Source organism: Parasteatoda tepidariorum, chromosome 2, assembly GCF_043381705.1.
Source record: "Parasteatoda tepidariorum isolate YZ-2023 chromosome 2, CAS_Ptep_4.0, whole genome shotgun sequence".
Classification (NCBI taxonomy): Eukaryota; Metazoa; Arthropoda; class Arachnida; order Araneae; family Theridiidae; genus Parasteatoda; species Parasteatoda tepidariorum.
In genome coordinates, this window is record NC_092205.1 from 58,387,598 (window position 1) to 58,411,932 (window position 24,335).

The 24,335-nt window shown below is 27.6% G+C and overlaps 2 protein-coding genes across 5 annotated transcripts in view; one reads left to right on the forward strand and one right to left on the reverse strand.

Moving 5' to 3' along the window:
- Positions 1 to 23,136, forward strand: LOC107451106 (Type III alcohol dehydrogenase). 2 transcript variants are annotated; one of them, XM_021145291.3, is made up of 14 exons: positions 1 to 443; positions 3,613 to 3,653; positions 3,731 to 3,783; positions 6,362 to 6,415; positions 8,163 to 8,317; positions 9,795 to 9,991; positions 11,731 to 11,808; positions 15,231 to 15,336; positions 15,431 to 15,583; positions 16,660 to 16,758; positions 16,859 to 16,937; positions 18,777 to 18,873; positions 19,273 to 19,430; positions 22,958 to 23,136. In XM_021145291.3, the coding sequence occupies exons 1-14, from the start codon at positions 391 to 393 to the stop codon at positions 23,039 to 23,041; spliced, it is 1,407 nt and encodes a 468-aa protein (XP_021000950.2). In that variant the 5' UTR covers positions 1 to 390; the 3' UTR covers positions 23,042 to 23,136. The 2 variants fall into 2 exon arrangements, with proteins under 2 accessions (XP_021000950.2, XP_042909338.1); XM_043053404.2 differs by lacking the exon at positions 3,731 to 3,783 and having other exon boundaries at positions 37 to 443.
- The window catches only part of LOC107447888 (protein pinocchio), a 20,921-nt gene continuing 19,651 nt past the window's right edge, over positions 23,066 to 24,335 (reverse strand). For all 3 annotated transcript variants that reach the window (XM_016062923.3, XM_016062925.3, XM_016062924.3), the window contains exon 4: positions 23,066 to 23,612. In XM_016062923.3, coding sequence (XP_015918409.1) covers positions 23,457 to 23,612 — 156 coding nt within the window. In that variant the 3' untranslated portion in view covers positions 23,066 to 23,456. The remainder of the gene's footprint in view (positions 23,613 to 24,335) is intronic.

The window sequence follows — 24,335 nt, forward strand, 5'->3', positions numbered from 1 at the left end:
AATACAAGCTACAAGCGACGAAGTGATCCGCGCTAAGAGACCTGACCTTCATTCTTTGCTACGATTGGGAGAAAGTTGACATTATTTTTATCTTGGCATTATCATATGTAAACAAATGATGTCATGAAAAGAAACAAAAACCATGATACCCTACTTTAAAGCATTCATCTGAGTAACCTTCATAACAAAAGGTGTTCGAATTTAAATGCTCAAATTTTTTCCAAGTTTCGGAGCAATATTCAACGTCCAATCATGAGACCTGAAATGTGATAAGAAAAGTTTCTTAATCAGTATCTCTAAAACATTTTTTTTCTAGAAAGCTGGCTTTTGATTCGTTATAATATAAATAGCATTTTAACTGCAATCAAGGAAGAACTAATCATTTTAAACATGGGATCCAGGGATAAAGTACTCCATCTACTTAGCAATGTTGCTAAAGTATCGTAAGTAGTTTTGAATAAAAATTGAATATTTGTCTTAAGATTTCATTATCTTTTTCAGCGTTTATATTTTTACCACTTATTTTAAATGAAACAACATGTAATGATAATATTTATTCTTATTTAAATTTTTTGTTCATATTTTCCTAAAAATTTATTGGAGCATTATTTTTTTTTTTCTGAACCATTATATTGTAATTTCTTTTGAACTTTATTTCCTTTGAATTGTTTTCATGCCTGGATTATAGTTTTCTATTTTAAAGTAACTTAAATAGTTTTTATACATATATATATATATATGCAGTGCCCATTGCTTTTTAAAATCACAATTAGCACTGAAAAAAAAAGTTTCAAAGTTAACTTTAATAAGGGTACTCAACTGTAAATATTCTGCTCTTATATATTTGAATTGTTTTAATTTACATTTGACACTTTGATTAAATGTGAATTACATTTTATTTTATATTTATAGAAGGATATTAAATTGTTTTTAATACCTTCTCCTACCAACCTGTTTATTATTGTTTTTTTAGCAGAATTTGAAATTTAAGATGCAACATCATATTTAAAGTTATGAAAATTCTTGCAACTTTCAGTAATCAACTCTGAGACTCAAATCTTTTCCTTTTGGCATGTTGCTGGTTAACAATTTGACTCAAAATGAAAGTAAAAATTAACTTTTATTCAAACATGAATCATAGTTGATCATAATCTAGTATTTATTTAAAATTGTTCATTCATATTCTATCTCTGCATTTTGTTTGATAAAATAATTAACATAAAGGATATTCTTTGTCATATTGTTTATCTCATTGAGTAGGTAAAGGTAAGTACAATGGATTCTTAGCTTATTTACATTTAGATCTCTTTTTAATCCTTTCTTTTTTCTTTTTTTTAAAATCTGTGTAGGTTAAAGAGTAAATGATGATCATCGCCGCTGAATGATGGACATATAATAACTATTCTTAATTCATAAACAGCTTTCATTTTGATTCATTAATGTTTCCTCTTATTATTACCGTGTTAGTTAAAATTTATAGATGTTATAAAAATTAAATTATTGTTACTTAAAGTAAAATAATATTAATATGTTTGAAACTATATTACTATATCAATAATTCTTTTATAGTATTTCGATATAAAAAGCAGGCAAATTAAGTAAAAATTGGAATCTGGAATCGAAATATATGTATGTGTTAACCAGTGGCGTACGCAGAATTTTTTCAAGAGGGGTGTTCATAATTTTCTGAAACTACTAAAAGAAATTCGAGTCTGTAATAAAGCACTATCATTTACCTAATTTAGACAGCTAGACAATTTTGACTTTATATTTAGACAACATTGTTTAGCTAAATTTTGATTTGATTTTTTAAGTTTAAGAACATAATGTAATATCTTCTGAAAAAAGTCCAATGTCATATGGGTGGGAAGTAACACTTTGAGGGCCACTTTCACATTCATCAGATTTTGTTATGCTCGAAACGTTTTCTTCAACGGAAGTATCACATTTCTGTACAACAGAAAAACTTACATTGGTACTAGCTGCTGTCACCTCTCTAATTTCAGGTCGTGATTTTTTCTCAAAGTAATTAAAAATTGTTAAATTCTTGCCTTTTGACATCCTAAAGATCCAAGAACAGCGTGATTTTGGTTTCAAAAGTACAACCCTATTATAGTAAACATTTTTTCTGTATTCTGAGAAATACCAGGAGAAAAAAAAAGTAGGCATAAGGCACAGAAAAATATATAGTGTTAAAAAATAATAGCTCGCATAATTTCTACTAAAATTTTTATTTTTGCCATTTTGTCTGATCTCAAGGGGGGTGTTTAAACCCCTAAACCCCTCCCTTGCGTACGCCACTGGTGTTAACAATTGAATTATGTCACAATTTAAAAAATAAAAAAAAGCTATTGAAATGACAATAAAATAGGTTGTCTTTTATAATCAGGGACTTATTTTAATTGCTGCTTTACAAAATTTTTATGTAGACTAACTTTTATGCTTCCATTTAACAATAAAGAAAATTATAACAATATATATATTACCCAGTTTTCTTTTAAAGAGCCATGTTAAGATAATTTGAAGATTCAGAAATTTATTTACAATTTTCAAGTATGGTTTAAGAAAAAGTGAAGATTTAATTGGTAAAATTTTCATTATTATGGGTTTTCAAAAAGTAATAATAATAATCCACATCCGTATCAGGTTTTTACAACCTTATGTGTATTTAAAAAATAAAAAAAAAACTATTTCTCTTTTACTTCATTTAAAATATAAAAAATCTGAAGAAATTATAAGATTTTTAAAATTTTGCTTCAGAAATACTGGAATTAAATATAAAGTTTTGAACACATGAATAATGTAATTGTGCTAATTGAAATTTATTTATACTGTGATATAAAAATTTGGTATGAAAATCAAGGAAAATTTTTTAACAAACTCATTAAAATATGCTTTGTAAATTTTTAAAATTATTCAAAAAATCATTTCATTTAAATCGTACATTTCAATTATGATTTATATTAATGTACTGTTGTTTAAAATAATTACTCTTTAACCATTGACCTCAAACTCATTGAAGGAAAGGAGTTGTGGTTGCTTTTCTGCATGACCAATTATTTTTCCTCCTTTATGTTGATTAAGAGAGAAACAGTGCTCATTAGAGAAACATTTGTGTGATTGCCTGTCAGTTAAAGCTGTGCTCCCCAAACTGTTTATCGCCGCTGACCAATCAACTCTTGATAATTTTACTACAGGCTGCTGGGTGATGCGGGACGTTGATTGTTTGTATCTTAGATTGTTTTAATTTAATAATTTATAATTTTATTATATTTGCCTAAAAATGCAAAATCATGCCTTCAAAAGAATTACTTGCGCAATATTTATGTGCCAGTTGACTTCTTACAGCTACCGGTTAACCTCTTGTCCATGAAAAGTTAAACAAACCTGAGAGAAATACACCACAGTAAATAAAATGGAAATAATTTAATGTTCCCTACGTAGCCAGGTACCATTTGATTCCTAGACAGATCCTATACTTCTCCAAGTCCATGACCCGGGACTTAGAGACCGCACAGCATTTGTTATGGCTCTAACTTTCACAGCATAATTAAATGCATGTAAATTGTTATCATTTTCGTTTAATTTTAATACCTCTTTAATTCAATTTAGGTGTCGCTGCCCAGCTCATTCAAGTGCAGTTTATTTAAGAGGTAATAAATTTGACTTTATAATTTTTTTTATTTATTTATGGTTTATTAATAAGGTAAACACATTTATCTTTAAACAGGTAGCCATGCTGCTGTTCCAAAGCCAGTTGCTGGCAAGGATTATGCTTTTGAAGTATGGGATAATTGTTGTGAGAAATATCTGGTCTTTTACTGAATTTGCAGTGAAACTTTTCTAAACATTTGGTTTCTATTCGATGGTTTTATTAATTATTAAATTCTAATTATTTAATAATTCCTAAGTTAGACAGTGTTAATTCAGTTGGTCTCAAATATCTCTATTTAAAAATATATTTTTTTTTAAAAATTCTCAAGTTTCTTTAACTGCGAATTTTTTTTTATAATATTATAATCGAGTCAAGCTCACATTACTTACTAATTATTTTTCATGGTTATATAACAAAAAATTACATCAAAATATTGGATAAAATTTATTTAGTCTATAATTTTATGTACTAATTTATTTAGTCCCGTTTCATGAGTATGCTAAAATAATTCGAAATTAATTGGTAAATAATTATTATTTTAAATTTAATAATTATTATTATATTTAATATTAATTATTATTATATTTAATATTAATTATTATTATTTTATTGGTATTAATTATTATTATTAAAATACTGGGATAAATTTTCTGTAAAAGTCTTATAATTTTTATTTACATGCAATACATTTTTAAATTACAAAATAAATAAAATGTTTTATTTTAAATTACAATAGAGAATATTACAAATCGATGTGTCTTGTAATGTGTACTTCACTATAATATACTATATTATACTATAAATAAATTTTATTGTAAATTTTAATAATCTTAGACATGTGAGTCATAATTTTTAATAAATTTTATTGTAAATTTTTGTTAAATATTTTACTTAATAGTCTTAAATAAAATAAATTTAAATGCATATATATCTAAATGTGAAAAGTAAGATATAAGATTGAAAAAAAAAGGTTATTAAAGGCCAGTACTTTTTTATGAAAAGAACAGTGATTTACTTTTGTGGTACTGGTTATGAAAAAAACATTAAAAATGTATTTTTCATTGTACTAAAATCGAAGTAGAATGAGAATAATTTCCCTTAATCATCATTTATCTCCCTTTATGGTGGTTTTAGAAAAGTTTCATTGCATTTGTAAAATTATTTAAGTGTTCACTAGTTTTTAATTTTTATTTATGTTACATACTTATTACTTAGTTCGAATTTTCATAGTTTATATTTAAATTGTTTCTATTTTTTGTTTTATATAATTCATGATTATTCATGCAAATTAGAGAAAAGGTATGGATATACCAAAATTTATAAATGCTATTAAAGGCCATTTATTATTAAAGGTATGCACGTATAACTCCACTCCTTATACATAAAAACGCATATAAAGTACTGCTAGCAAATGGCCAATACTTCTAGAAAGTGTAGAGAAAATATTATTTTGACTTTACTTAATATTTAACTATTTCCAGAGCTAAAATGATGATGAAGCTCCACATGCATAACCAAAAGGAATTTAAAATTTTTACTGCATTTCAACTTCCCGAAAAATTATTGATAATTCTTTTTCTGAAATCTTTAACTCAAAATAACATATGTTCAATTTTATTTTTGTGTAATAAAATTATTGAATTTTTCTATGATCTGTTATTGCAATTGTATTTAAATTTGTTTTACAAATTAAATAAATTTTAGTCAAATGCTTACAAGTTATATGTATTTTTTAGTACTTTTTTCTTTTTTGTTGGTTTTATTTGTAACATCTTCAAATAATTTTGAACAAAAATTTTTATGTTTCTTTACAAATTTTTTCGAAATTTTAAAAAAAAAATTTTTAATGAAGATTTTTTTTTAGTATTTTTACTTATACTGATCAATTACACAAATCAAGCTTATTTTCTATAGCAACTATTCACATTTATATCAATTTTGGAATTATGCATAATTCTCAATCTGTATAAATGAAATCGAAAATGTTTTGACTACTTGAAATTTCTTCTTTCAAATCTACTTTATGGGTTTATCAATCTGTTCAGCAATTACTTAAGTTTACTTAAAAGATTCATGAATAATAATAAATTTTAGTTACTAATGTTGAATACTTTATAAATATTTACTTCTAACAAAAAATTGGTAATAATATTGTAATATTTTATTTCTAAAATTGCAATGTTTTATTTTTAAAGATAAAATTAACAAATGATTTATACTACTGATTACTAACCAAGAAAAATAAATTGGGCACTTTAAGATTAAAAAATTTCTTCATATTTTTTTAGTATACTATTGCTTTAGTGCTACCACTAGATAACTCAGAAAATGAACCGAACTACTTTTGAATGAAGACTGTTTTTAAAATTACTGACTTGTTACTAATCATTTCTTCAAATTTTCCTCCTAACCTTCAATGTATTCTGTAAAAATATCTGTTGTATTCACAAAGCTAAAAAAATTCCAATTCAAAAATCTTTTTCCTTTAAAGAATTATTTTTTTGATATGTATTATAAGAAATAATAAATTATGACAACAACTTATTATGAAAACTAGTACATTTCTGTTTATTTTTATTATTTATTTAAATAATCCTGTATTGATCATTTAAATTAATCCTGACCCTACCACAGATAAAAATAAATTACTGTCATTTTTTACATTCATTGCATTTCTTTTTACAATCTTTTCCATTTTTTTAACAGATGGCTTGTTCAAGTGTTCGATACGGACCTGGAGTAACACAAGAATTAGGAATGGTGAGAAATTGTTTAATTTGATCAAAATGCTGACCTTGTTCTAATACAAGCAGCACGAGTTTAGTTGTAACTTAAGTCTTTGCTTATTTCTTTGTGTCATCTTTAATGGTGGTCAAAAAATTTTTGGTACTAATTTTAAGAAATTGTACTTACTGTTTAATTTTTAATCCCCTTTCTTAATAACTTTGGAACATAAAATGGTGTTTTATGTTCATAAATTATACAATATTTGAATTAGCTCTAATCAATTAATCATAAAATTATGTATCACATATTAAATTGCATAAAATGGAATTGGCACTAAATTTGTCAACTCTTTGACATTTTCCAGGAGCTTTCTGCACTGAGATCCAAATCCTCTACATTTCAAAAACATGCATCAATTTTTTTTTTTTAATTCTAAGTATTACTTATATAAACACAAACATGTCTGAGTGCTGGCTCTCCCTGTCCAAACAGGGATATCAAGAATTTTTTCTGTCCTTCAGGCTATGTTGTAGATCATAAATAATACAAAATATATATGATAAGTATCTACTAATACAAGAGAGGCATCATATTATTATTTTATTTCAGATTTATTAAAACTGATTGTGCTGAAACACTTTATTCCAATATCTATATTTTTAGTTCTTTGAACAAGGTATAAAAATTTAAAACAAGTAAAATTTTATGAATTTTAAGAAAATTGAAGGTCTACAGGTGTAAATTTGTATGAAAATGTCATTAATTATATACGCAAAGTTAAAAAAGTTTTTTGCAAATTTTTCAAAAATGGGAGTTGACAGGTACATATTTGTGTTTAAAAGTCAGTAATTATGAGCCAAAGTTTTCATAGTACATAGTACAAAGATTTCATAGTACATATATTGAACTAAGGAAATTTAGTTTCCACTGGGCAGACTTATATAATATGTGACTGGGTGGCGCAGTTGATTTTTCGCCGGCCTTCTGAGCCCAAGTCTGCGAGTTCGATCCCCGGCCCAGACACCGGATTTTCGGGATGCAGAAAATCCTCAGCGGCCATGTCGTATGATTATGCGATGTAAAATATCCCTAGAATGCCTTATTGGCTCTTGGCATTTCCGACAAAATTAAATTCCTAATGCACTTTAGCATCCAAAGAAGAGTCTCCGAGCTGCCATCTAGTGTGGCAGAAACTAGACTCTAAATTAACATGGTATCTCAACCATTGTGGTTGTCCTGAAAGAGTGGATACCACTTCTGGAGAACGCACTAGGTCTGCTCATGTGTGCGCACTTGTGCAGCTCATTGAAAATTAAAAAAAAGACTTATATAATACATGTCTCATTGAGATATGTATTATATAAGTCTGCCCAGTATTATATAAGTCTGCCAGTCGCATATAAGTTTCCAGGAATTGTCGGATGCATTTTAGTCATGAATTACCTCAATTTTTATTCAAGAAATTGCAAAATTAATTAATCTAAGATAGTTTTGAAACCAACATTTTAACATAATTTCCATTGATTTAAATTCCTATGATCTAAATAATACAAAACAAAAAATCTCTTGATACATTCATTCTTGATTCTTGGGGTATTCGTAACTAATTTAGAAACTGTATACCTGATAGTCTTGATTTACGAAGTTTTGGAGCACTGCATACATTGTTGAATTTCTCTAGTTGTATATTGTTTCCAATGTATAGTTTTAATACCTATTTATTATATCTACTGGATGCATCGATAACTAGACTGTCCTTAACATTTTATTTATGTTTTAGGATTTACAAAATATGAATGCCAAAAGAGTATTGGTTATGACGGACTCAAACCTTGGCTCCCTTCCCCCGATGTCTCAAGCTATGGATTCTATAAAAAAGTGTTCGATTGACTTTGATGTTTTTGACAAAGTTAGAATTGAGCCTACTAATGATAGGTAATAATGAAATGTGATTTCCATTCTAATCAAAAGTTGTTTTATTGCAAAATTATTGAATATGATTATTGTTTCGCTTTTTTAATATTATTTTAATGTATGTTTGGTTTGTATATAAATATTATGATTGGTTAGTTTGTAAATATAATGATTAACAGAGAAATTAAAAAAACTCAAATATTTTTACTAATAAATGCAATTTCAAAAGTATATCAGTTAGTTATAATTGTTTCAGTTAATTTTTTAAGCAATTTTCATATCCATTTTTAAACTTAGAAAGAAATTTTTTTTGTGGTCCACTATAATAAGTCAAATTTTTCTCAAGTTATTGTTGAATGTTATTTTAAATCCTTTATAAATCAACCATAATTAAAACTATTTTTTTGGAAATTTTCTATACCCTTATGTTCTGTATTAAAATTTACTTAGTGAAATAATATTGAAAGCTGACCTAAACACGTTTATAACTAAATCATGGAGGAAATTAAGGACTTTTGTAACAAATACATTTGTAAAAGTAACAAAATGAATTTTAAATGTTGAAATAAATATATAATATATAATGAAATAAATATGTTTTATAATTGCTTGTATGTGTTTATGTACTGATATTTTAAGAAAATATATATAACTGGCATCTATTGCCAACAAAATATGCATGTCTGTTTGTTTTGTTTTTTTTTTTGTTTTTTTTAAAAATAGTTTAGCATTAAATTTAACAAATTGTAGCTTATGCTATTAATCTCATTTCTGACGGTATGTGGGGTATTAAACAAAATTTTTAAATCGTATTAAAAGTTTAACTACATTTATTTTTTTTTAATTGATAACATATTGGAAATATATGAATAACAAGGTACATATAAGAATCACAAAAAATGTGATATTTTATTTAAAATAATAAATAAAAAACAATGACTCATCCTCTTCTTTAAGTTGACTACTAAAGCAATGCACCTCAAGCATTCATCTTAAACTGGTTTCATAGTAATTTTACCTTATTAAACAGCTTTTTATAAAATAAATATTGTAAGTTATAAAACCAAGCATTTTCCTGTTTAGAAAGTTTGTGTAGAAATTTCCCCTTAATGTGCATTTTGAATAACGAGGGGAAAAAAAACTGTTTTTTTGTCAGGAAAAATAACAGGTAAAAGGACAAATGTACAGTTAGTTAAATAAAATTCATTTCAGAATTCAAATTCATAATAATCTTATTTTACACCTTAAATGTTAGATTAAAAAAGTTATTCATGCAAGCTTTACTAAAATTCTTCAAAAAAAAAAATTACTAAATATCAAAATTTTTGAATGGTATAATATTAATGATGCCCCAATATAGTGAAAAATTATACACATGTGTCAATCTTAAAATATACGAAATATCCTCAGGTTTAGGTTGCTAGTATAATACCCCTCGTTAGTATAATAAGTTCATTATTTCTTTTAATTAGCGTGATTAATCAATTTTTTTCTATAGCTTTAAAGAAGCTATTTCTTTTGCAAAAAAGAGGAACTATGATGCTTTTGTTGCAGTTGGAGGTGGATCTGTAATAGATACATGTAAAGCTGCCAATTTATATGCAGCAGATCCTGAGGCTGAATTTTTAGATTATGTGAATGCACCCATTGGAAAAGGAAAACCTGTCACTAAGCCTCTCAAACCTCTAATTGCTGGTAATGAAAGTTTGTTATTATATTAATTTTTATACTACTCACTTTGTTCACAAACTCTTTTTTTTTCTTCTATTTTCTTATTTTTTATTATTATTATTATTATTTATTCTCAAGTACAGCAGAACCTTTCTAATCCAAACTAATTCAAACACTTTCCAGTTTGAATCCTAAAATTATAAGAAATTCTGATTGTAATTGATGGACGCCCAGTGGCTGAGTGGCAGTGCTTTGCACTTCCGTGCCACAGGTCCTGGGTTCGATCCTTGGGTCGGGCAAGGTTGACTTAGCCTTTTATCCCTTCAGTGGGCCTATAAATGAGTACCAACCATGCTTGGGAACTAAACACTGGAGTTCCGCGTTTGGCTGAGCACCTAACCGGAATATCTGCTCCTGCACCCCAGAGCCCAAGGTCAAGAAAACTGAGATGGTCACAGTTGGCCTTAACTCTCTATGGGCTATTCTGCTACCAGTTTTAGTTTTTTTTTTCTTTTTAAGATTGTAATTTATGATTCACACAATTTTTGACAAGATAATCAAAGACATGGCTTTGTCTTCTAATCGTGTTATAATCCAATGCACTAAGATTTCCGTGATCTTTTTTTTATGAGACAGAAAGATTGATACGTTTGAGCATTTTCATTTCTAGCACCATATCAATTTAAAGGTGGAAACAATTGTAATAGTACCTGATCACTTTCAGACATTGAATCATAGTTTTCTTCATTTGATATGAATTAAGAGTCTCACACTTTAAAAATCTTTTTCAACACTGCGTAAATCTGCGTTATTTTCCCTTTTAAACTATATTACACAATTTATTCTTTTTAAATGAAACTTGGACAACTCTAGTACTTGATGATATTATATAAGTTTTTTTTTATTGCCGCATTTAATGTCTTTGCCTAAATTAAAGTCCATATTTTTTTTATGGTATTATATGGTTCATTTTTCATAGTTATTTTATGAATATATCAGCTCAGATCAACAGAATTTATTTTACCTGGCAAACCTTACCTATTTTGCAAGGTTCTACTGTAAATTTATGTGCAATAAACTAACATTTATTTTGAAATTTTAAGTGCAAAATTAAAGCTTTAAACCTATTAAGTGTTTGAAAGTTTCTTTCAATGTATATTTACTAAATAAAAACGTAAGAAATAGAAACAAAAAATTGCAGCTAGAATTAGTAAAGACTTATTGATTAATATAACTAGATTATGAATTTATTTTTAAAAAATTACTCTTTTGAAAAGTAAGATTTTAAAATGAGTTAAGATTCGAATAATAAAATTCAAGATGCTAGTTTTGAAGTGTACTATATCTTAATATGGCATATTCTGATCTTAATTTTGGATGAGACTTCAAAATTTTTGTATAAAATTCTTCTAGGAATGTTTTTATAAAAAAAATAACTGAAAAGTTGATGTATCTCATTTTCTGTAGAGTATTAAGCAATGCTTCCCAGATAAAATTTTACAAAAAAAAAAAATTATGCTTTTTTTGTACTTTACTATTTAATTGCAAATATATCTTACATATTTTTAAATTTAACAATTATAAACATTCTATTTTACCAAATTTCATTTTAAAATCTTCAAATCTCTTAGAAATATTTAAGAGTAATGATCAAAAAAAATAGATAAAACAATATTTCTAAAATTTAAAAAAAAATTATTTGGTTTTTTTTTTTTTAAGTTGTTTTAAAATTTGTTTTTCATCATAAATGTAATGTGTTTTAGTGCCAACAACTGCTGGAACTGGAAGTGAAACTACTGGTGTTGCTGTATTTGATTATTTGCCTCTAAAAGCCAAAACAGGTTAATAACTGAATATCTTTCGTTCAAATGAATGAAAATAAATGTAGTAAACTTTCAAATTGTATGAAAGCTTAAACTTATATAAAAAAATATTTATTATTGCAAAGATATTGAAAAATAGCATATAGAATATTGAAAAATAGCATATTTAAAAGCAATCTCATCTTATACATAAATATATAAATTTAGCAATTATTTCTTATTTAAAGTTGATTGTTTATTTTTCTACTTAATTGACAGTAAAAAATTAAATCATCCATTTTTCTTTCTTATTAGTGTTTCTAATATTGTCAGTGATAATGTGTATTCAACATGTTTTTTTTTTCTTTAACTTGCATTTATGTCTATTTTTTGATCAAAAACTAGATCAATTTTTTTATCCATTTTTTGATCAATTTTGATCAAGTTTCGACTTTTATTTATGAAGGGAAAATTAATATGAGAACTTTTTAATTGAAACTTGAGTAATTTAAACGTAAAAAATCTTATCATTGATTTGAATGTCATATTTAAAGTAGGTAATTTTCTGTATTCAGTACAAAGCCCTTTATATCCAGCTACAACCTTTCCCATACCGCATGTTACTGCTTTCTTTTTCCAGGGTTGGCAAGGTTTTGGACATATGAGGAAATCCACATTAAAAACTGTATTATCTAAAATCTTTACTTCCTAAACTCTCTTAAACTGTCCAAAACTTTTCTGTCATCTTTAGTCAATAGCTACATTTTGTAGAATTTTTATTTAATGAACACAAGTATTTTGAAAAATTAGCAGTAATTCTTAATATCAAACGAAAAACGTATTGATTAATGTTAAATAGCAATCCTTTAAATACATTCAATGAAAAATGATTGAACTAAAAATAATTGGTTTATTCTTTCTGTCTTAAACTGCCCACACTTTGTACAATTTAGTTTATGTGAACAATGCTGAACAGGCAATAACTAAAACAGAAAAAAATAACTTAAATATGTAGTTTTTTGACTACCGATCTCATCGTCAAAATATTTTTTTGTTTATTTATAAGGAAATGAATGTACTTATTTTTTAAAATAAGCATTAATTAAGTTCATGCTAATTTTGTTTTTTAAAGTTTGTGCTAAGTTTTATAGATGTTATTTGAGTTCTTGCAACAAAACTTTTGCATAATTATATTTTTAAAATTTATAATGTTAAATATACATTGAATTTTGTGTTTTCAATTAATATTGAACTAATATTTAAAATTAAATATCAATAAAATTGATGAGATATTTATTATTTTATGCACAAAAAGTGCATAGTGAATTATATTTATAGTTGTTTAACTATTTTCAGAATTATTGGTATTAGATAGTTTAAAAAGTCATTCAAATTGCACTGATCAGGTTTTCAATTCTTCTTGTCATTTCCATGGGATGGAGAACTTGAATAAAGAATCTGATTGATGCAATGTAATTGCTCTGACAGATTCAGATGTAATGAAAATGGCTTCTGAGACTAAGTTTTGTGTGTCCTGCCTGAAACTAATTACGGATATCAAAAGCCCTAAAATCTCGAATTTTTTAACTGAAACTATACTTGTTATAGCATGACTCCATATTTTTAACTATGTTTAAATAGTTCAAATCAATTCTTGGTTTTAAAAGTGCAGCCAAAATCCAACTCTGCATCTGAATACACAATCTATTTTAAAACTTTTCTCAGCTTTTGAAAATTTTCAACATTTATAAAAGGCGTTTCTGGAAAGTAAGTACCGTTTTGCATAAAAATATTTGTTTCAAAACAAACATTTTTTTTTATATGATATGGCATTTAGGAAGCTATTTCTGCATTATTACCAATATTGTTTAAACATTTGTCATAGTGAGGAATCAATTTGTCTATACACTCTGCAATGAAAGCGAAGACAAATACTACCTTCAAGTAGTGCCTGTCAGCATCAGTGGTGTCTGAAGACAGGCTACCCTTTTTTGCGTCGTCATCAATGTATGATAACCTCATGCAAAGCAGTTTTTAGAATTTGTGGAAACTTATCACCAAGTATTCTTATTGTGGTGAACCATTAGTTTTAATGAATTTTCTTGTTCACTTTCTCAACCAAACCATCATTGACAACAGAAAGATGCCCTCTCCATGCTTTGTTAGAAACTGTTGCAATCATCATTGAGTTATCAAATCTATTTTCGACATAAACATCAGCTTGCTTAATACTCTTTATGTTCAAAGCTGTATAGATTGCACTTAACAGTCAGCATTTGTTTCATACATTTTAAATGCTCACTAAAACTTGGAAATGCAACACAATTCGACTCTAACACCATCAGTGAACAGACAATCAACCAGAGACCTGTGCATATGTGTAGAACTGTGGCGTAACTACCACTATAAATATTAAATACCAATTCACTAAGATATAAGACATGCTAACTTGGTTCAATCACGAGGTACCTTTTGACAGATGAAAGCTAACATAGTCTATAATTAAATCCCCACAATGGTGACCTGCGGACAAGATATGAACTTGCCAACAAAAATGGATGGTCCACATTAAACAGTTGATTTGCTTAAATATACTGCTCAAGGAAAANGGGGGGGGGGGGAATCCGGTGAAGTAAATAAAGTCTCCTGGTGAATAAACCAAGAAATGAAGGGAAAAAATAATAATGAGCGAAATGCTATAAACAAAAAATGAAGGGAAAAAAATGAGCAAAAATTAATATAAATAAATAAACAGCATGAATCAACTAGTGGTATCTGTTCATCGAATTTTATCACAGATAAAATTCTGGAAGGGGAGTAATGTGGCGTAACTACCACTATAAATATTAAATACCTATTCACTAGTATATGAGACATGTTAACTTGATTCTATCAAGAGGTACCTTTTGATAGATGACGGTTGGCATTGTCGATAACTCCGCCCCCACAGAACTATGATATTACAGCTGTGGTGGTGGTAGAATAAAACGGTTCTTACTTTCTGGACTTGCCTGGTGAATAAACCAGGAAATGAAGGGAAAAAAATAATAATGAGCGAAATGCTATAAACAAAAAATGAAGGGAAAAAAATGAGCAAAAATTAATATAAATAAATAAACAGCATGAATCAACTAGTGGTATCTGTTCATCGAATTTTATCACAGATAAAATTCTGGAAGGGGAGTAATGTGGCGTAACTACCACTATAAATATTAAATACCTATTCACTAGTATATGAGACATGTTAACTTGATTCTATCAAGAGGTACCTTTTGATAGATGACGGTTGGCATTGTCGATAACTCCGCCCCCACAGAACTATGATATTACAGCTGTGGTGGTGGTAGAATAAAACGGTTCTTACTTTCTGGACTTGCCATGTATTTAATTTTGACTTAAATGGAACTATTAATTGTGTTTAATTTCTAAATTTCTTGTAAAATTGATTTTCTTTTGTGCAGGTATTGCCCATCGAGCACTTCGTCCAACCTTAGGAATCATTGATCCTTTGCACACACTTCACATGCCAAACAGAGTTGCTGCATACTCTGGGTTTGATGTATTATGGTAAATCCATCTAATATCAATTCTTAAAAGGAAAATGACATGTTAATAATTATTGAATAAACCAAGATATGTTAATTCTATTTGTTAATTCCAGTCATGCCTTGGAATCTTATACAGCCATCCCTTACAACGAAAGATCACCGTGTCCATCTAACCCAATAATGCGTCCGGCATATCAAGGAAGCAATCCCATAAGTGATATTTGGTCACTAAAAGCACTCAAGAGTATGCAGAAATACTTTATAAGGTATCTTCTATGTGTGAATGTAAATTTAAATAATATACCTTTTAGTTATTGGTTTTCTTGCATATACTAAAGATATCCTACTTTGATACTCATTTTAAATAAATTATGTCATTAACAAAAATATATCTTCAGATTTTTTTTTGTATCATAGTGACTATGTGTAAGTGTGAATATAAATCATGAAAAATGTTTAGAAATGTGTGATGGTTAATGTATTAACATAAATGCCTGGAAGTATGTGTTTTTAAATAAATATTTTGATAAAATGTAAATGAATTAATTGTAAAGATATTTGAAAAGACAAGAAAAAAAAGGATTGATTGTCCATAGATTACATATCTTCTTAACTTTGATGCATGATAATGAGTACTATAATATAATCATGAAGCCATGTATAAAAATATTCATGTTATTATATTCATTTTTATTGTGGTTGTTATATGCTGGGTGTTCTGAAATATATATTTTTTAAATCCTTATAAAGAAACAGTGGAAAAAAAGTATACACAGTTGGGGTTAGAAACAAAAATGCTATAATATCTGTTGAATTCCTAGTCAGGAAAACAAGTTTAAAAAATCCAGTTTGTTTACCTGATGAAACTTGGAAGTGTTTTTAATAATCCTTATAGCTTCTCTCAATTTCCTCTGACAATCAAACAAGTTTGATGTTTTTAGGCCTGCTTTCTTCATCAGCAGTTCTCTACAATTTGATATCATTTTGTTATTTTCTCACTTAAATATTAATTTGTGACTCCTATTATGTTTACTCTTATTTTATTTATTTTTTTGGAAAAGTATTTTTAAACTAGATATTAAGAGTGATAATTATGGAGCTCCTGGTATAGATCAATATTTTTAATGATGTTTCGTTAAATATAATTTCATATGAACAAGCAGAAAGTTACTAAACATTACAAAAATTACTCATGGTAGTTTCATCAGGTGATGCCTGCTTTTATTACTGTACTGTTTAACTTACCCCATTTTTCAGAATAATTTCAGATTTCAAGTCAAATCACTTAAACTAACTGTTGGCTTTATTTAAATTTGTTTCTTAAATGTAATTTTTTTTCCAGAGCTGTCAAGAATTCTGATGATTATGAAGCTCGGTCAGAAATGCATTTGGCTAGCACTTTTGCTGGAATAGGATTTGGAAATGCTGGTGTGCATCTTTGGTAAGTTACTTATGATTTGAATTATGTATCATTCAATGCAATATACATATAAAATAGTTTTCATTTATTTAATTTTTCAATAATAACATTCACTTTTCAGTCATGGAATGTCATATCCAATTTCTGGCTTAGTAAAGAAATATAAAGCCTCAGAATATAAATGTGATCATCCTATTATTGTAAGTATCAACATTGAATTTTATAATTTTTATTTCAAAGTCAAAATGAAGATCTGGAAGGTTCTAAGTAATATTTTAATATATCTGAGTAAATTAGCTTTTAAACTTTTTTACATTGACAATAGGAGATAACCATTATACATTTCCCTTATATCTTAACCACAAGCTTTTAACTGCTACAATCTCTAAACCAGTAACGTTCATTTATACTGCTCACATCATAAATTTTACACTCTTGGCATTTTAATTTGCTGCCAAATGAAAGGTTCCCTACTGCCCATAACAAAAATATGTTCTGAACCTTGTCATCAACTATTTGTTGCCAAATGTGCTGGAAACCTTTTTCCATTCCTAAAAAAACGCTCAAAGAGTGTCTTCTTGTACATTTATAAATTGAGATTGAAATATAAAGACTTAGTAAATGGTGTATAGTTAATTAAGAATAAAATTAGATTTATCACCGAAATTTTTTTTTTTCAAAAATGTCATTTAGATCCTTATTAAGCTAAGCTCTTTGCGTAAGGATCTTATTAACCTTCTGCTTTGATATTTTAGTTTGAATCTGTTTACTTTATTAGACTTTTTTAATGTTTGTGTTTTCTTTATTTTGATATTGGAATGAATTTCTTATCTGTAAATAGAAAACTAAAGAAATTACTGCTAATAGCGAAAACAAATTCAATGAAAGTTAATGCATTTATCATTTTCTGAAATGCTAGGAATCACATGTTTGGTTGTATTATTTGATTCCCCAAATCATTATTACTTTGATAGATTATAGGAAAACAAATCTTCAAGTTTATTCAATCATATTTTTTAACGCTTCTCAGTTTTATCATTTAAATATTTATAATGTATGTGATATAATTACTTTAATGGGTAGGTGAATAAGTAAAGTACAAAATTGCATGCAAATCTTTTTTTCTATATGATTATATAATTTTAGTAAACTAATTAAAACATAAATGAAATTTTAATTTCATAACTGTGGTTAAAAAATTAGTTTGCTGATTACATCAAAGCAGGTAGTAGCTAAGTTTGTTTTAAAACTGAGACGTTCATTTTAATAAATAAAAAATATTTGTTTCATAAGGTGTTTCGTAACCAAATTCTTTAACAATTTTAAATTAATGCTTAAGCAATAAGAAAAAACACCCTATAAAAATCAAACTAATTACTATTGAGAAACTGAAAACATCTAAACCTGAATTTTGGAGAAAACATGAGGTAATTGGAAAGAGATTATTAGAATTACCTCCATGTTCCATCAAGAAATTAAACTGATTTTGGTGGGGTTTTTTTATTCTGCCTTTCTTGCTAATGATTTGAAAGATTACAATAGCATTTTTGTATCTCACTCTCTTAAATACTGAAAGGTTCTAACAATTCAAATTATAGATTGCAATTTAGGAATCCCTTGTATTTTATTAAGAGATTTCTATAAATTAATTTTCATTAATTTAAAAGATTAATTTTAAACAATTTATTAGATTTTATTGCATACATTTTCTCTCTTTAAATCCCTGGTACTTAATTTTTTTCTCACTATTTTTAACAAATTCATATGTTTTAATAAACAAAAGCATTAATTTTATGTTTATAATAAAGCAATTTATTTCTGTTATTTAATTTCAAACAATTGGATAAAATATATCTTCATAATAGTTTCAAAATAATACTGAAGCTTTAATGCGGAACCTCCTTTTTCGAATTTCATAAGCTTTACTCTTTCACATTCCAGGCTTGTTCCTTATTATTTATTCTAATTTTGTCACATGTCTAGTGCATATATCTACTACTGATTGAAGATTTTGCTTATTTTGTTTATTTTTAATTTAGCCTCATGGGTTATCTGTAGTGATTACGGCACCTGCTGTCTTCCGCTTCACTTCACCAGCTTGCCCGGACAGACATTTGACTGCTGCTGAAGCATTAGGTTAGTATTACTAAAAGAATTCACGCTTTCCATAAACTCACTATTTTACAATTATATATTTAATGTTCTTTTTCTATTTCATGAAATATGTAATAATCAATTGCAATCAATAACCATATTCACTAATATAACAATAGAGCACAGCTAATATTCCTGGAAGACGAGTTATCTCATCTGTCGCAATGAAAGAGTTACATTTAAGGCAAAATAGCTTTGAACTATTGGTTGATACTTTTTCCATGACTGTAGTTATATCAGCTAGAAAATTGTTTTAGTGTGTCCGTATTTTTCTTTCGACCCTAAATAAAAACTAAACAAATTTTAAGGGATATTTTGGGTTCAAAAAACGTAGTTGTCATAGTGTTCTCATTTTGCTCTTTATTTATGCTATTTCAACAGGAAAAGACATTACCAATGCCAAAAAAGAAGATGCTGGTTTAATTCTGTCTGATGTGGTTCGCGATTATATGCACAACTTAGGCATAGAAGATGGCTTAAAAGGATTAGGGTTTGATTCAAGTGATATTCCAGAGCTGGTGGAAGGCACTTTGCCTCAGGTAATGCAATTTATGTAACAAATACTGGGTGTTTTAAAACTCATTGGCAAAAATTAAAGGGGTGGTAGAAATAATCTTAACAAGCAATTATTACCATACAACAATGCATGTGAATCACCAGGAAGTATCCGTTACTGTCACATGAAAGAACGAAACATGTTACTGATCGAGGTTTCTATATTTTATTGACAGCATGTCTGGTAAAATTACAGAAACTGCTCAAAAGAGCACTAATGCAGTGGTTACACCTGTGCCAGAATCATGACTAAATTGTCGCAGAACGTTACTGAGTTCTTGCAGAAAGATCTTTCCTTTGGGAAAGAAAAAACTTTGGTTTTCTTTTCTATAGAAATTTTTGAAAGATTTTTTTTCTTTTCTTCAGAATTGCATTTTCTCAGATGCTTTTCTCGCGCACCAGAGTTGGGGGGGGAAATGCTTGTGATTTTTCTGTTCACGTTTGAGAATAATGAAAAATAAAGAGTAATGAAATAAAAAGTTTTGATTTTCTTTTCTGCTGAAATTTTCGTTCTATTTTTTTATGCAATTATTACTATTGATTTCCACATAGCTTTTAAAATCAAATATTTTTAATACAGTAGTATTATTTATTACAACAACTAGATTTTGTTGTTGGTTTTTTTTTTTTTTTTTTTNAATTGTTTTTTTTTTTTTTTTTTTGGTTGTTACTGCTACGGATTTCCCAATTTTTTTTAATGTGTTTATGATTTACAAAAGACTAATAAAAAAAATAGTGTCTTTCCCCCCTACAAAATATAAGTATATTGACATATGTGAATTTATATAAAAAAAGATTACATATTCAATTAAAAAAAATATATTTTTTTTTTTGAAGTTGACGCTTCTGCTACTTTAAATTAGTAACATGTATACACATTATTTTTAAATTTATTATTAATCTTGCAGAAAGATATTAGTATTAGAGAAGTATGTTGCAGAAAGCTCGAAAAAATTCTGTCACAGGGCACCTGTGTTTAGCAAGCGGAACACATAATTTAATTTAGGTCCAATTTAGCATCTCCTCTATCCCTTTGGTGTTTAATTTTTTCATGTGACAGTAGCGATTCACCATTAGCTCTTCTCCTGTAGTGATAATTGCTTGTTAAGATGTTTTCTTATCACCCCTTAAATTTTTGCCCCTGGAAAACTGACAACAAAAAAAAAAGAAACAATTTCATCTGGCAGTGCTTTGCTGTTCTGTTTTATGCTAAATTTAAAAAAAAAAAAAATCTGATAATTTTATCATATATTCATTGCATTTTTTGGGCTCTAAGTCACTCTTGCTGTCTGGGAGTCTTTTNTTTTTTTTTTTTTTTTTGTTACTTTGAAATTTTATTATTTAAATTAGTATTCAATATGGTTTTCAAAGTTTAAATATATGTTGCATGTTTCTTCATGGCAAATATATGAATCTAATGAAATTATTGAGTTATATTTTTAATTGAGTAAAAATGAGGTTTCCATTTAAAGTTTTAAATATATAATATACTTAACTACAGCATTGATCAGATTTGCATGTTATGTAATAAAACTGGGTTCAATTAGTTTTTTTTTTTAATTCAGCACCATAAAAGCTCACTTTAAAATTATTATCTATCAACAAGCATAAAATGTTTTTCCATAGATTTGATCTATGGAAAAATATTTTATGCCTGTTGACTGGATGAATCATAGCATCAAAATTAGGGCCAATTATTTTCCAACTAAGAACTATTTTTTATTGATCAATGTAGAATTGGTAAGTTATCTCAATCTGCCAAGCTGATCACACACTTTAAGGGATCACTCTTAAATAGGTTACCTATTTAATCACTATATACACCCTTTTCAAGGCTGCGGTAGAAGCGGTGTAGAGCTTTAGCCCTCACAATTTATAAATGAAGTGGCACAACTCTAAAATAACAATTTGTCAATCAATATTTTTTGTATAATTAAATTAAAAATTATTATTTATTTTTTTGCTGTATAAGTATCTATTTCATTACCTTCACCGAAACTGTTACCAAATCATTCTGTATTCATGCCCCTCGGAGGTGATATAAGTTGATCAATGTGAAAAAGTTTCAAATTTCATTACCTTTATTGCTTTAAGGAATAATCTGATGATAATCCTTTCTAAGCTTTTAATTTATAATTAAAATAATTTTTACTCTTCATTATACTTTAAATTGTGAGAGATTAATGAAAATCTACATATAAAAGTTTTTTCTTGGTCACACGAAATGTCACAATTCAAAGAAATTGCGAGGTTTGTCATCTAAAAACACTTCGAAATTTCATGAACTATTTGAAAATATAACTTATTAGCTCTTTTGACTAGTACATAATACCTGTACAGTGTGCTATAAAATAAATAGACCACCCTAAATGACTTTTGATCCTAATGATCAGATTTTCACTTTCTATGGCTCATCTTAATGGTTCAAAGGGATGAATGACCTCCATGCTAGTAAGTGAAAGCGATATTTTATGTTTCAAAATCAGACACAAAAACATACTTTCTCTGAATTAACATTCACCTTTTTTTTGGAGGGATATAGGTTTCTCACCCCCGAAATATAGGGGTAGCAGCAATCTGGGAAATATAGTTCCAATAGTCAGAAGAGCAATCCAAGACTCCTTAATGTTATTTTTACTTTTTGCATATTTCGAGAACTTCTTAAGCAAAATCGATATCCTTTTGCACACAATTGTAAGAAATAAGTTTATCCAAAGATTCCATGGAAAATATAACTTTAAAAATATTCATTTCATTTAATAATAGTTTAATTGTAAGATATACAAGGTTTTACATCCCTTTGAAGATCGTATTTTTAATTGGAGCAAAATAAGTCTACTAATCTGAGAAATCTAATTTTAAAGAATACTTTTCTTTTCAGGAAATATTAGACTTCGCTCAACTTTTGTAATTTACCTTCTTTAAAATGTGAAAAATTTCATATTAAATTTTAAAAAAATATTTACTAGTTTTTTTTTTTTTGCATGGAACTTTCTTTGGATAACCAAATTTCATAATTGTCTGTAAAGACTTTTCAATTAAGCTTTAGAGAGATAATAAAATTAAGAGGTTCAACCTTTGGACTGCTTTACTGATCCAAACTATTAGGACCATATTTTAGAGGTAAAATCCGCTGGGGGGGGGAATGTTTATTCAGGGAAAGTTCGTTTTTGCGTCTTATTTTGTAATTTACAAGTTTTAGGACTCTTGTTATTCAGGGCCAGGGGTCTGTCTAGGTTTTTGTGAAAACTAAAATGTCATCACAAAAATATGGTAAAAATATAGATTTATCATTTCGTACGGGATACAAAAATAAAATTTTAAGAAAAAGCATTTTGTGAAACTACCGTTTTTCCTAAAGTTGAATTTGTGAAGGTACCACTGAACGGTAGTAAATTTGGCAGTCAGACCCCTGAGGGCAGTCTGTTTTATTGTTTGCGTGCTGCAATTAATTGTGAATTCTAGTTTGTTATTTACCTTAAATAATTTAGGACTAATTACTTTTTTACAGCACCGTGTTACAAAACTAGCTCCCAGAGAACAATCAAGAGAAGAACTGAGTCAATTGTTTGAAAATTCTTTAACTGTATACTGAGGCTGAAATTAACATATTTCCAAGTACAATTATGAAATCTTTTATTATATTTATACATACATGTTACATTTCAATAAATAGTTTTATAAATACAAGTAGCAAAGTTTGAATTTTTAACCTTTTAAAAAGCATCAAATAAATAAAAAGGTAAACTCAAACATAAAAATACTGTCAGATTTTTCAGAATTAAAAATTTCCAGTCTTGGTTGAGTCAACATTTGATGTTCAGTCTTTCAATATTTAACTAAAACAGTTTTTCAATTAAAAATTTACCCTTGTTAGAAAATGCTAGTTCTTTCAGATCAGGTTAAAGTGTTATAATTAGATGCTTGAAAACAATGTTGGGGTCACTTCACTGATGGATTGCAATGAACAGTTTGGATGCAAAAGGATGATCACTTTATGTACAAATTATTCACTGAGTACTAGTTAAATGCGTTTGATGAACCAAGTTTTCTGTTAAACAGTTAGTCTTGTTATCTTCAGGTAAACTAGATTCCAAAGAGGTGGCTTTCCAACTGGAACTTAGGTTACATGTTCCATGCCATTGAGCCTGTTTCTTTACTCTGGACTAAAAAAGAAAAAAATCTTCAGTTAGTAAAATAACAAAATTTTACTGTTTAGAAAACTAGGTAGTTTGTTTCCATAAAATTTCAAACTTTTTTAACAAGTTTTACAACAGATGAGGACTGAAAATAACTATTACAGTTTTTGCTACAGATCATACCAGTCTAAATAAATTGCAAGGATTTTCTCAGACTACACCACTTTGTTTATGCAATGTTAGAAACAGTTTTGATAACTTAATGAGAAGAAACAGCCTACTTTTTTACGCTGAACACAGCTAATTATACATTTTTCCATCTGTTTTTGTATCATTGATATTTCAAACTTGTCATTGCAGGGATTCCTGTAGCAAAAACTTAAAAAAGTGGAATTTTATAGCAAATGTGTGGATTTTTGCAACAACAAAAAAAAATTATTCTCTTATAAGTGAACTTTATTTTTGCAATTTTTCTGTTAATTTTGATCATTGATTATAAAAAATTGCTCATCTAAAAATTATAGCGTTTGGCAATGTTTTTAAATTTTCTTTTTTCAATAAATGAAGTTGCAATGTTGAAATCTCAATAACATGGTTAAGTGGAAAGAAGTGGTGTTCTATCCTATCTACATTGGTGGTTTGAAGCCCATTCAACTTCGGATTGATGGGCACAGACTTGCCTAGGAAGTAAAAACAGTCATAGTGCAATGCCCACCACCATGCACTAAATCACGAAATTGTGGCAACTAC